General features: G+C 39.6%; 1 protein-coding gene across 3 annotated transcripts; it reads right to left on the bottom strand.

The window, feature by feature from the left end:
* Positions 1–622: 622 nt before the first annotated feature.
* On the bottom strand, positions 623–13,923 carry ZFP64 (ZFP64 zinc finger protein). Of its 3 annotated transcripts, none has more exons than XM_067554221.1 (5): positions 13,695–13,923; positions 12,156–12,314; positions 10,941–11,003; positions 10,003–10,254; positions 623–5,304 (listed from the first exon to the last, which is right to left on the bottom strand). In XM_067554221.1, exons 3-5 carry the CDS (start codon positions 10,975–10,977, stop codon positions 3,578–3,580), a joined length of 2,016 nt encoding a protein of 671 aa, XP_067410322.1. In that variant the 5' UTR covers positions 10,978–11,003; positions 12,156–12,314; positions 13,695–13,923; the 3' UTR covers positions 623–3,577. The 3 variants fall into 3 exon arrangements, with proteins under 3 accessions (XP_067410322.1, XP_067410321.1, XP_067410320.1); XM_067554220.1 differs by lacking the exon at positions 13,695–13,923 and adding an exon at positions 11,263–11,392 and having other exon boundaries at positions 12,156–12,602; XM_067554219.1 differs by lacking the exon at positions 13,695–13,923 and having other exon boundaries at positions 12,156–12,602.

Here is a 13,923-nt window from a genome sequence, read left to right as displayed (position 1 = left end):
CAATCTCAGTTATCTGACAAGTTAGAATGTTCTGACTTGCCATATACCCAGAAACATTTGTAGATGGTTTGACATGGAGGAACAGAGAACATTAAGAGCTTGACTACATGACAACTGACTGCTTGGTAAGCCACCGTGTAAATCTACAGCGACGCAGCTTGCCACGCAATAACGTCACATGTGGACACTGCAAGAGTGCAGTAAAAGTTCCAGAGTGTCTTGACCTACTACGTTGTATTTTTCTGTGCACTTTAATTCAAAATATTATGCTATCAGCTAGAGCAATATTTCACAACCTGAAGATCAGCAACCACAGATAATAATATGGGCGCCAAGTGCTATTTCATCTTCAAAGTGCTTTGCAAACATCACTAAGTTTTCAACATGCTTGAGAGGTAAGTATTATTATGTCCATTCTACAGTTGGGGAACATGAAGCAGACAGGTTATGACTTGTCAAAGCCATAGAGCAAGTGTGTCAGGATCCTAACTCAAAATTTCCAGGCTCCCAATTAACTGCTCAGACTATATGTTCCCTCTTCTTAGCCTTGGGTGCAGCAACCTCCTTTCCCATTCCCTGTGTCTCATCTTACATTACAGTAGGTTTGCTCAATGACTTGCAACTAGTCCTCCTCAGATGTGAGCGCCCCATAAATCAGCATGCCTCTGCCCATAGCACTTTGGGAACTGGCACAGATGATTCTGAAACACCTATAAAGAGAAGCAGTTGCAAATGGAATCATCATATGGAAGACTGAGAACAAGAACCACTATACTAGAGTATGGAGTACTGATCTTTTTAATGTAGATAGTCACAAATTTCTCTTTCAAATTGCAATGCAGCCTGAGAGCCAAGAAGCCATCTTCTTTACTAATAAATTAGTTCCTTGTTTAACATACTCAACATTTATTTTATAACTAAAGAACAGCCTTTTCTCCTATCCAGAATGTTGGACAGTATATATTGCTAATTGGTTTTAATCAATCCAAAGACAGGATTCAGGAATCAAGATTATTATTCTGAATTGCTTTCTTAAAAGGAACATGATTATTAAGGCGTAAACAAAACCACCTCAGAAAAACTATACTGAAGTAAGTTGGCATTGCTGGTGGATTCAAGCTTACAAAACTCTTCTAATCAACTCCTCTGTCAACAGAAAGATTCTAAAACTGCACCTGTAATATATGTCAGCATTTCCCTCCGTGTCATTCTCAAGGATACAAAGACTCAGATTTGTGAATGCAAACAGAAGTATGGCTGGGAAAAAAATGCATGTGCAAACCAAAAAACTATTTTTTTGTTTAAAGCTATAAAAGACCAATTTCAAATATGGCCCTACATATGTATCTTATCTAAACATGGTTTCATACCCATGGAGAAACATTCTCATCCTCTCTCTCTAAAAATGGTATATATTACATACCTTACAAAACTATTCATCTGATCCACTATGGTCTTTTATGGCTGAAGCCAAATACTGACATGTACAGATTTATTCTTTATATAAATATACACTCATTACAGGATGATGCTAAGCACACAAATATCCACAACCTCTATCTTGTTCTGCAGCAATATTAAAGTAGTTATTTTTTTAAATTAATTAGCTTTTTGATTCCCAAACGGAATCTATGATTAGGTTTTGTACTGCAATAGGTTGAATATTTTTTCCTTTTTCTCTCTTTAAACTGCATTCTTACATACAAAGACTAAAAGCAAATGATAATGCAGCACCAAAACAAATGACATAAAATTGCAGTACTGTATTTGGAAAAATATATTTGTATTTTTTTTTTTTTTTTAAAAAAGGACCCTTCTTATACAGATCATTGTGCTGTATACATGATTTGCATAAAAGGTCTGTTATGACACAATTTATAACCAACACACAGACAGCATTATTATAATTCACTATTATTTTATGAGAAATACTTTGGGCCCTGATCACTACATGACTGTCTCGAGCAAGGAGCTAAGTGCCCCTAACTCCTCTGGACGTCAATAGACTGGTCCTGAAATTAGTGATTATCGCAAATGCGTCTCTAGATAGAATCCCCAAAATCACTTTTGTGGTGCAGGGCATTTCTTGGGGATTAATAATCAGCCAAAGCCAGCTGAAGGGCCCATGCCAAGTTATATTTTTTAGTATACCTTCAAGGGGTTTATGGTTCATCTGCCGCCTTTTTGAATGTACATGTTGTGATGCCATTATGATGTGAACACAGTTCTGGGAACACAGACAGCATTACAGTGCATTAGCTTGCCAAGGGTCTGATCCAATTCCTACAGACGTCAACGGAACTCCTTTCATCAACTTCAACGGACACCGGATCAGGCCTCGGACTCTTTGTCAATGCTCCATATAGCTCCTAGAGGTCAGACATTGAAAAGATCTCAGCTCCCATTTATGCCTATGTTTTTAAAAAATAACTCAGCATTCAGAGCTCTGAGCTCTTTGGAAAAGTCTGGTGATCACTGTCACATTAGGAGCTGCTGTGTGTTAGGCACTTTGGAAAATCTGGCTCCATTTCATCCAGATTAGTTTGGTTCTGAATCTAAATGGAAAAAAAAATATTTACAAATGTAGACCCCAACCCTGCAAACACTTCAGTGGATCTATTCAAGGGCAGTAAGCACATGCATAAGTGTTTGAAGGACTGGGGCCTTAATTCTTAATGTTAACACACTGTTCATTTTTTATCATCAAAATAGTTGCATCTTGATAGTATCAGATTCTATTAGAATTATGTCCAGCAGTTTGAATTATTTGACAAGTAAGAAAAAAAAATGAACAGACGTTTGTTCTGGGACTATCATCAGTACCACGTACAAAGCCCAAAAAGCAGAACCAATTTTGTACTATGTTAGCAACAGACAGATTAACCAGAGGATGCTCCTATAGCCCCAATCCAGCAAAGCACTTAAGCATGTGTTTAATTTTAAGCAGATGAGTAGTTCCACTTAAAACAAAGGTGCTATTGATACGTTTAAATGCTTTGCCTGATCAGGGCTTATATGCAGGATAGCACAGCTATAGTCCTTCTATAGTAAGCTGCAGGAGGTGTTTTGGGACAGGCTAGGTAGGTGTTAATGGGTCTTGGAACAACTGTTTTGGTACCCTGTACAAAGCACCTTATTCAGACCTTTCACAGGGGATGAAAATTTGTCATGAAGGTATCTTAAGGTGAGATGTTCTTCGCATTCGATACCAAAAAAAAAAAAAAATTATTTTGTTTAAATAAGTAATTTGCTGCACAAGAAAAATCCTGTTTTGGGAAGTTTTACTGAAACAGTTGCTTTGACATTCAGGATCAATTTTTCAAAGACTACGTAGCCTCTAGTTTCTGATGTTTGTAATTGTGCAGTCTCATTTGCATGTGCAAGTCTCTGCATGTGTATGTGTGAATGCAATGTATTACTATCTGTGCAAACGGAATGTTAGAGCCCAACCTCAGGATGGCTGAACATTTGACCCTCACTTAAGTCCCATGAAACCCCACAGACTTCAAGGCTTCACAAGGCATGATCCAGCATTTGCGCTGCCAATAATACCTTGAAGGGAATAACAGTTTTTGAACTAATCCGGTATGAAGTCTGCAGGACACAGTGAAGCTGTATGGCAGTGGTCCCCAAACTGTGGGGCGCGCCCCTCTAGGGGGGCGCAAAGGAACGTCCGGGGGGGTGTGGCAGGGCCTGGGCCAGCCCCCACGAGAGGGTGGGGAGGGAGTGCCACCCAGCCCCGATCTGCTCCCCAGCTCCGCTCCAGCCCCACCCCGGACCGCAGCTGCGGTCCAGAATCTGCCCCAGGCCCTGGCTTGGCTGCCGGCCCCCGCTCTTGGCCTCCGGCCACCAGTCCTGGCCGCAGTCCCGGGCCCAGTCGCGGCCCATGGCCCAGCCGTGACCCCCGGCTCGGCCGGGACCCCCACTCCCGGCCACGGCCCCTGGTGTGGCTGCGACTCCGCTCCCGGCCTGGAGGGGCGCGGACACATTCTATTACTGGCAAGGGGGGATGCGAGAGGAAAAGTTTGGGGACCACTGCTGTATGGGCTCCACTTTGAATGATGGAGTAGGTCTGCTTAGGTGCTTCTGTGTGAGAGGATAAGGAAAAGATGGGAGGAGGGGGAGCTGAAGTGGACACAGTGATACTCTGACCCCCATCACTAACCACAGTCACTTCTGTTGCCCCTTCTTGAATCAAAGCATTGAGACCTTCCAAGTCAGAACAGCTGATTCCAGAATCAGTGATGAAAGCCTGGCTTGCTGAAGCCCCGTGATTACCGACTGGAGCTGCAGGAATCACCGTCTGGTGGAGAGCACTGCTGTCACTCGGGTCATGGGTTGTGAGAAGAACTGCCGGCTGCCCCACTGACCCAGCTTCGCTCTGAGAAACCGGAGGAGGAGGCGGTGCCAGCAGACTAACCTGGCGCAGTATTTGCAACCGGCTACTGGCAGATAGGTCTTCCTGACTCTGGTCAACTAATGTGGGAGGCATAACATTCACCGAAGCAGCCTGAACTATACTATTAGCTTGAGGCACTTGATGGCCAACAATGATCTTGACCCTTCCTTCATTGTATGGAGAAACCTGAGTGGTTTGAATTGGGACTTGAAGGTGACTTACAGTAATTGGGGCACTGGTCTGCCTACTGGGATCCATCTGTAGCTGCAAAACAGCCAGTTCAGTATTTTTGGTCCCATTATACTCTCTGTGCTGCTTCTTATGGCTCCTAAGAGAATCTTCTCGGACAAAGGAAGCCTCACACAGGTCACATTTAAATGCTTTCTTGGCATCCAATTTGGCTACTTGCCTGGAGCCGCTCTGCTTTGGCTTATCTCCCTCTTTCTTCTCAGTAGTTCGCTTTTTGGTCTTGACTTTGTCTCCATGAGCTTTCTTCACATGCGTGGTCAGATTGCTCCGCTGCTTGGTAGCAAAGTTGCAGAAGTCACATTTGAAAGGGCGATCCTTGCAGTGAATTCTCTCATGCACCTTGAGAGCTGCCTTGTTAGAGCAAGAGTAGTTGCACTCTAAGCACTTCACCGGCTGCTCAGGCTGATGGGTTCTTAAGTGATGCCGAAGGCTGGTTTTGTTTCCGCACTGGAACTCGCACTCTGGACACTTGAGCGTGTTCTCCATGCTGTGCTTGATGCGGATGTGTGATTTCAGGTTCCCTTTCATGGCACAGCGGACGTCACAGAACTCACATTTGTAAGGCTTCTCTCCAGAGTGCACCCGCATGTGCCTCTTCAAGTCCGAGTTGATTTTAAATTTAGCACTACACATCTGACACTGAAATGGAGCATCCCCTGTCAACAAAACATGAATTTAAATTAGGAGTCAAACCAAGAATCTACAGTATTTCCTGGAGAAACAAAGATGCAATGAACTGCACAAGCTTAAATTGGTACATGAACCCAATTTGTTCCAGTTAAAATTTCCCAACATATTTCCACAATGCACTAAACTCTTTTGTAGGGTGGAATTCAAATGCTGCAATCTCTTGTTTCACTTGAAGCTGATCAGAGAGACACTTGTGTGGGAAACAGTGGCCACTCTTGGCTCAGAGTGCTTGTAGGTAGAGGGAGTATGTGGTTACGCTTGTAGTTCCCTGCAGTCCAGACGTTCTCCACTTCTAGTTCATTCATTGTAGGGGGGGGGGAGGAATGGCAGAACTTTGATCCAAAACAAGCTACTGAAGTTTCTGATTCCTCCCTCATTAGTAAGCTTGAATGTCTCAACTAATGCTTTTAACTAATTGAGATAAACATTAAACAAAACAAAAAAGTTGTCTCTTTGCTAGATATTGATGCATTATAAAACTTTCCTAAATATATATGTAAGCACATACATATATCACTGTAACCATGCTGAGAACTTAAATACGATGGAGTATTAAATCCATTCCAAACTATGTGGAATTAAATTATTAGCTAATCATCTTTTAAAGCGATTTTGATCATAAAATATTTGTTACCATTGAAGACCCAAATTAAAAATCATCCTCCAAAATAATGTACACATGCTAACTTTGTCCTAGGATATTTGGCTCAAATTTCTTACACTGGTAGAACAATCTGCTAGTTACCTGTTTTATTCTCTAAAGATGAAGTGTTCTGCTAGATTTTCAGTTTTTGAAGCAAATATTGAAAAAGTGAAGAGGAAGGTGAGAGATAAGCACAACACTTAGTACTATCTACTTGGATGCACAGAGAATACACTGGGCACTCCACATTTACAGAATGTTACTACAGTTTGTATTGGGGAAAATTTTAATTATACTGTAGGGGGGCACCATAAAAATTGGAAAAGAAAAATGAGAGGAATGAAACATGCAAAAGATAAATAACAAGGTGTGGATTCATGTGAGTTTACTTACATAGAAATGTAACTTTAGGGAACTATTTAGTGTATAGTTTTCTCTTGTAATTTGCAATGCAATTTAACAGTTGGAAATGGGGGATTCTGCACAATGTGACCAACCAACTTTCCACAAACCCCAGTTAAAGATTTTTTAAAAAAATTTAGGATACATATAGGAGTGTGCGTCTGCACAGTACAGGTACATGCACAATTTTTGTACACACACAAAGGCAAGAAACAGCCCCAGCTGAAAATCTGTCTCAAAGGATTCAAATGCTAGATTTTGCAAATGATTTTGTAAGTAAGCAGTATTTGTAAAACAATACTATTCATTCTTTTAATCTAATAGACAGTTCTTCTCTGATCCACTTGAACAGTAAGACATCACTTTGGTATTACTTTGTAATGCTATGGGGGGAGAAAGGTGAAAGAATATAGGGTGCTATGTAAGACAAATAAAATGAAGGAATGTACTCAGTTCAGTCAATGCTTCTGTTCATATATACTCAAACTGCTAATTTATTTTACAAGTTAATATTTTATAGATCTTTGTGATATTTGTAGAATTTTGTATGATTTGCTTATACAGCTACGTGTCATTGATTTAGCAGCTTATTTTTCAAATCAAGTTATGACATACTGTGCAAATCTCACGTTTAATAATTGAGATATATGCTGTATTATGTTTGTGATATAGATTTTTATTAATGAAGATACACTGGTTGCTAGTCTAGCTTATTTATTTTGCAGTCACAGATGCACACTCTTCTAGTTGAATTATAAGACTCAGCTATTGAATTTTTACTTACTTTACAGATGAAGGAATAATGCATATTTAAATAGCTCAATTTTCATATATGGGACCAACAGTGTTGCAGAATTTGGGTACAAAAGTGAGTAATACATGTGTTTTCTAAATTGCAGATTGATGTATTATATATTTATTTATACTACTAGCCTTACATAATTTGACACTGGAAGAGGTACCAAAGAAAATCAAGGCCCTGATCCTGAAAAATATTATCCATGTGAATTGTACCACTGAAATTAAGAGAATGAAAGGATTAATCAAATTAGCAAGAGTTTATAAAATCTGACTCCAAGTTATACAGGGTCACAAAAACATTTTACCTCTATGAATTTCTAACAAATTTTTAGCAGTACAGAGAATGGCCGATTCTGTGCATTAGAAAGTGCATCCTGAATAGAGAGTCTGAAATTTTCTTTTAAATCAATCCAATCTTAATCTTAATTTCTTAGCAAACATTATTTTTTAAAGTATGCATTTACATTCAATAAATGACAAGTTCTTCATATCTAAAAAAGATTTATTTGGGAAGGATGGGAAAAAACTAAACTCTAAAGACTTAACATTGCATACTGAGCAGTTTTAATGATACTAACAATGTAACTGACTGATTCAAATGAGAAAACGCAAGAGCAGCATAATGTATCTGAAAATACTTTACTAAACACTGCAACAATCAACTATTTTAATGCTACTAAATTTAAAACTATGTTGGAAGTGTATGAGTCTAGATATCATTTGGAAATTGGAAAGTCCTCAGAAAGGAAAATTATTTTTCCTAACTATTTTTTTTTTTGTTTTTTTCTTTTTGGGAAGTGCACAGATTGATGCTCTCATGCATTTAAATGATAATCAGCTACAAGCTCTTATCTCTCATGCAGTGAAGGGAAGAAATAGCGAGGTCAGCAAAGACCTCATATCTGTGGAAACAGGAACACAGATCCCGCTTCAGCACATTCCCTCTTGCCTCCTAGCCACCATGGAAGTCCTTCCACAGGACATCTGCAAGGGTTGGCATTCCAGAAGGGAAGGAGGGAGGGGTGAAATCTGCTCCCCACTACAGAATGAGGCATTCCCAGAGGTAATCCACATAAGAGTTTCTGGAGGAACTCCCCTTTGTCCACAATTCATTTTAGGTTCAATTCTGGAGGGCAAAGGCAGCATGGTTTCAAAGGGAGGAGTTATGAAACCTAAAGTGAAAGGATAACCCTTCTATGGGGATAAACTGGGTCTATGCTGACTTCCCAGCAGACACTAGAGAAGCTGCTCCTGGTAGATGCCTCTTTCCCTCATCCACCCTGGAACAGCAGGAAAGAGACCACTTTAATCCCACAAATTGAGGTATGTAAAGTCACAGTATTTATTTGGAGGAGGGGAGCATGTGGCCCTGAAAGAACAACTTGACATAAAGGCTGTGATTTTAAACTGACAAAGCAAACCTGTGTTCTCATGATCTTGTCACCCTATTTACCTGCTAAAAATCATACAAAGGGCTTATTCATTCCTTGTTTTCCATTGACTGAATCCTTCTGAATCAGGGCCATTTGGCCTCCCAGTGGCAGAAAGTTCACCCAGAAAGTGTGTATATATACATACACCAATTCAGAAGTCTTCACAGACAGAGCTCCCACACAGCCCAGGTAGCAGTGAAAAGCTATCTTACTCTGGTGGAAAAGTGGGGAAGAATAAAATAAAACCATTGTTCTCTTTCTCCCATGGATGAATCCTTCCAGGGGCACAAATGCCCCAGCTTACATGTATGTGCATGTGTGTAATCTGCACACACTTGCATTAGAGGGGGTAAACCTGCATCAGGTGTTCTCTGGACTGTATCTAACCATTATTACCCGACTCACCCATGTACAATTCTCACTGCCCATCACATCCTATTATGTAGCAGCAGAAACAGGTGAACCTTGTAAAACAACTCCCTAGCTGTCCTGCCTGTGCCATCACAGCAGATCTGTGAAGCATAAAAGATTCTTCTGCTAAGGATAGATTGGTTTGACTCTTCCCTCCTCAATATTTCACGTGCGATTAATTTCTTTTATCCGCCGGAAATAAATTCCACACTGCCTACATCTGAACTAATGTACAGTGTAGTACTTCAGTTCAGAATCAGAACCTAGAGCAGGTTCAAAGCTAATACAGTAAACCCTGAATAGTAACCGCCTTACAGCTAACATTCACATAATTAATCAAATCCATGAAGAACAATAAGGAAACCAACCTAATACCCCAGAATGAATGAAGAACATCTGATGTCAGAGATAACTGTACAGTCACAAAAAAGTTCAATATCTTTATAGCAAACGGCATACAAGCTACAAGAGAAAATCTGATTAAAAGAGAATTTAGGAAAATAATTTAACTATAAGAAGTTATGATTTAATGTTTGCAAAAGGTGTGTGGGCTGACAACCCTGAAGACTGAAATCTTCTATCCACAAAACAAGCATAGCATGGGCAGCAGCAGTGCCAGTTTCCTCATACTGCCCTGCAAACATGCCTCAGTCTTGACCTGAGGGGGACCTATGCAGGTTTAGCTGAATTTAGTAATTTACAGATGCAAATTTAGCTGAATTATGCAGAAATTAAAATAGTTTAAGGATGTCTACATTTGGAATTTGCACTGGTTTAGCTAGTTCAATTTTAAAATCAATGTAGTTAAAAACTGTTGCAACTTTTCTATTATAGACTCTGCATTAGGAGTTAGATACCTAGGCACTTCTGAAAATCCAACTGAGCAGCTATCTGCCTCTTTAGCATCAATATACCTCAAACATGGCCCAAGGCATTGTGAAGTCTTACAGGTCGAAATTCTGGTCTAGACTTACCAGTATGGGATCTGAGATGTACAGTAAGTTGGCTAGAGTTGCGGCTTGCATAAGGACAGATCTGGCATTTAAACGGACGCTCATTTGAGTGGATGCGCTGGTGCTTGTTGAGACTGCTGCTGTCAGCAGCTGCATAGTCACAGTGCTTACACTTGTAAGGTTTCACCCCAGTATGGGAACGCATGTGCATCTTCAACTTATCTTTGCGACTGAAGCACTTGCTACACACCTCACATTTATGGGGCTTATCTCCTGAAAACCAAACAAAACAGCATCTAAGTTTTGTAATGACAAAACCTTGGAACTAAACAAAACACAATAAAGAAACCATATAGAATTTTCAAATAGCTACAGCTTGCATTTTCCAAAGGCCTCTTTAAATGCACCAGCAATATTTATGCCTTCTAACACTTCCACATTAGCCACCCTTCCTAATATGCACAGAAAAGATGGTAATATATGCAAGCACAATTCAAAAGACCTTTTGAAAATGTGTCGCTTTACACTAACTTGCGAAAGTTCATTTGAAAATTATTTAAAAAATATTTTAGAATTATTTTTTCAAATTGGATTTTTTTTAACTTCTTATCCTAAACTATTGAAAATGTTGTGATGTACTGAAAAACAGCTGCCCATTCATGCCATGGCGGTTCCTGTGTTTCAATGATGAGTGAAGCATACATCATTTTTGATGTTTTGAAACCTGGGAGCCAGAGGACTGTAAGTTACAAACCAGCCCATACTAAAGTTGTGGGCACAATAACGTGGGATTTGGCATTCCAAAGGGACAGTCCTTGCATTCAAGGAAGCTAGGGGAGGGATTGCGCCTCTTGAAAATGTAGGTTGTACCACCTAGAACTAGACACTTATTTTGTGGGAAAACATCTATTGACAATAACAAGAAACAAAAATAGAAGGTGAAGGCTTTAGATGTTTACCTGTGTGTGTTCTTAAATGACGTTCCATGTCTTTCATACCATAGGATGCCTTGAATTGGCAACCTGAAAAGAAATCAGATATTACGAACAAAAAATTAGATTTTGAAATTTAAGAAAAACTTACAAGACAATGGGACATGTACTTTGACAGATTCAGGATATTGCCTGTCTTGGCATATTATCTGTAACATTTCTGTGTCAAATATATCAAGGCTCTCCTGTGTGCGATTACATAGGTAAATATACAGAGAAGGAATTCAACACTGAAGTCCACATCTTGTTTGCATACACTTACTTACAATAAGTAAGTAGCTGTACTTACCTATAAACTTTAGTCTTCTAGTGCTTCCCTAGAAGATAATTCATTCTCTGCGTTAACTCACTCTGGAATTTCTTGTGGTAATCTCTAAAACAAATTGTGTGGAATCTCTGCCTGGGTTTTGAGATGCACTCTACGGTACACAGGGGACACAGGGAGACTAATTAATTTCACATATGGTCTCAGATTAGAGATAGTGGGGACCTAGCTAACACACTGGGGCCTTCATTCTTAGGAGTTTTGCCTGAATCAAGAATACCAGGTAGGGCCTGAAAGTTTGAGTGTGCACAAATGAAGGCTGTGCATGTGAAATAAGATTCTCAGGTAAAGGCAAGATTTGAAACAATACTGTAAACTCTATTAAAATAAATAAGACCACTCATCTGAGAAAAGAAACTCCCACGGCTTGCAGTATTGAATCCTATATGAAAGAATTATGCCTTTGTTTTGCAGGAATTTTCTGTGTATTATATGGTAACTTTGCTGATTTATATGATTTAAATAGTAAAAATATTGAAAATATTTAAAATCTGTCTATCCTTGCAAATGCTTTAGTCCATCAGAGCTGTGGATAAAGTGCAAAAAATAATTTACATGATCCTTCACAAGAATTGCAGGATGGGGAACACAGAGGATATAAATCAGGCCCTACTTTTACAGTGATGTGCATCAGCACACTTGGAAGCCAGGTACAGCCCCACTGACCCTTGCCAGCTTGTATCATTAGAAAAAGATCAGAGCCTGAGGGCTTGATTCTACACTCATTGAAGTCAATGGCAAAACTCCCAATTGTGTAGGATCAGGCCTAAAGGAGCATATCATCAAGTTGTCGTCTGCATTCTGTGCAGATTAATTTCATGAAATTTTGCAAAATGAAAATGTAGCCAATACCTCACCTGGATAGCAGCAGTTCAATTTCTTTTGGGCAACTGCAGTAGTGGATTTTCTGGAACGCGATTTTGATGGTGGGGAGACAACAGCAGTCTGAGGTTCACTGCTTTCACCGGGCAAATATGTTTGGTAGCCATGCTCAAAAACAAACTCTGGAGCAGAAACTAAAAACATAAAATGGTCCACTTTCATAGTACAAACATCTCCAATCCACATCCAATTTCACTAAGCACCACCATACTCAATTCTAGTTTTACAATTACATTTGCTTATTCTTTTATAAAATGTTTTTCTCTCCCCATCGACGACCCGAACAAACAAAAAAAGAAACTGGCCCCTATCCTGCAACCGGATTTGCATGGGTAGTCCCTTGTATCAGTACAGAATTGCACTGAAGACTGTGGGATATTGCACAAGCACAAGGGTTTGACCATGTAGATCCAAATGCAGGTCTCAAGGCTCAGTCAGCTTCTTCTACTTTTTATGTGGGGCTTTACTCACGAGTACAGTTATGTATGTTGTTAAATGTTAGCAACTCAATATTCAGGGGAAACAGCAAGACTGGCTTTATACAAAATGCTGTCAAGAAGTATGAAGTAAACAAACTGAAAAAAATAGATTAAAAAAAAATCTAATCTTGCAGTTACAGGAATTTTAGGTGTTAACTGTAAACACAGCAGGAAAAACATTTTCATGTAGACTAATTAATGGCCTTTAAGTTGATTAAATCTCACCACTTTCCTAATATCAAATAGATTAGTATTACTGTCCTCATTTTACAGGTGAGTAAACAAGAGGCAGATAAATTAAGAATTCATCCAAAATCCAGAGAATCATGCATGGGTAGGGATTAGAACTCAGAAATTCCTGGCAGACAGCCCTGAATTTAGTCCTTTTGACTACTGTATCTTTCACTAGTTTTAAGGCTTTTGTATACCAGATTCTTTTCCCCCAAAATATTTCTGCAAATCTCTCCGAAAATTAGAATTAATGCATCTGTTCAAATTAGTTCAAACTAAATGAGGCCCTGAGCTTGAAAACATGCATGCATGTAACTTTATGCAAGTAAACTTGTGCATATGTATAAGCTTTTCCAGAGGTAGGAATACTGAGTATCATGATATTTTAGCTAATTTTGGGAGCACTTTTTCAAGAGGCAGTCTTCTCTTATAAAGAGGCATGGTCTGAGGCCCAACAAAAGCTCTAAGCCTGTGTTTGTTACCAAGGGTACCATTAAAAATGCACTGTAATGTGAATATTTTTCATGAATACTGACACTGATTACAGTTTCTTTTTCATTAAGTGCTGACTGCACATCATATCAGGTTTAAGGTATTATAAATGAACTTACATTTTTAATGATCATATTAAGTGTAGAGGGTTACACCAAAGCTAATGAAGTAGTCAGATTCCTTCTCCTTCCTTCACCCAAACATATGTGAATGCTTGTGTGCAAACTGGTGTTTTAGCCTAATGTGATGGGGTACATGGATTTACATTTCTATTTTCTATAGGATGTGTGCTTTCAAATTCCTAAGCAATACCTGTGATGGTCTGAGTCTCCGAAGTGATTGTTCTGGTTGTGGTTTGAGTCTGCGTTGATGGCACAGTTTCTTCTGAGACAAACTGGACTGTACTAGTGGCCCCAGTTGTACTGGTCAGCTGGCAGCCGCTTTGCTTGTGAGCAACAAAGGCATCTAGGTTATTGAACTGCTGCTTGCAAATGCCACAAATGTGAATATCTGGGGTGAGCTCCACTAGGACAGTGGTGCC

Source organism: Emydura macquarii, unplaced genomic scaffold (genome assembly GCF_026122565.2).
Source record: "Emydura macquarii macquarii isolate MOO-44397 ecotype Brisbane River unplaced genomic scaffold, CSIRO-AGI_Emac_v2 contig_1483, whole genome shotgun sequence".
In the NCBI taxonomy this organism is placed as follows: domain Eukaryota; kingdom Metazoa; phylum Chordata; order Testudines; family Chelidae; genus Emydura; species Emydura macquarii.
Note: the sequence above shows the minus strand (reverse complement) of the source record. Positions and strands in the feature narration are given on the sequence as shown.

Excerpts from the sequence above, each read along its gene's own strand:
- ZFP64 (XM_067554219.1), bottom strand. The coding sequence starts at position 12,366 with ATGTGGATTGGAGATGTTTGTACTATGAAAGTGGACCATTTTATGTTT. Across the intron at positions 11,004-12,155 it reads ATTGAACTGCTGCTATCCAG|GTTGCCAATTCAAGGCATCC; the intron begins GTGAGGTATTGG and ends ATTTCTTTTCAG. Across the intron at positions 10,255-10,940 it reads TCATTTAAGAACACACACAG|GAGATAAGCCCCATAAATGT; the intron begins GTAAACATCTAA and ends TTTGGTTTTCAG.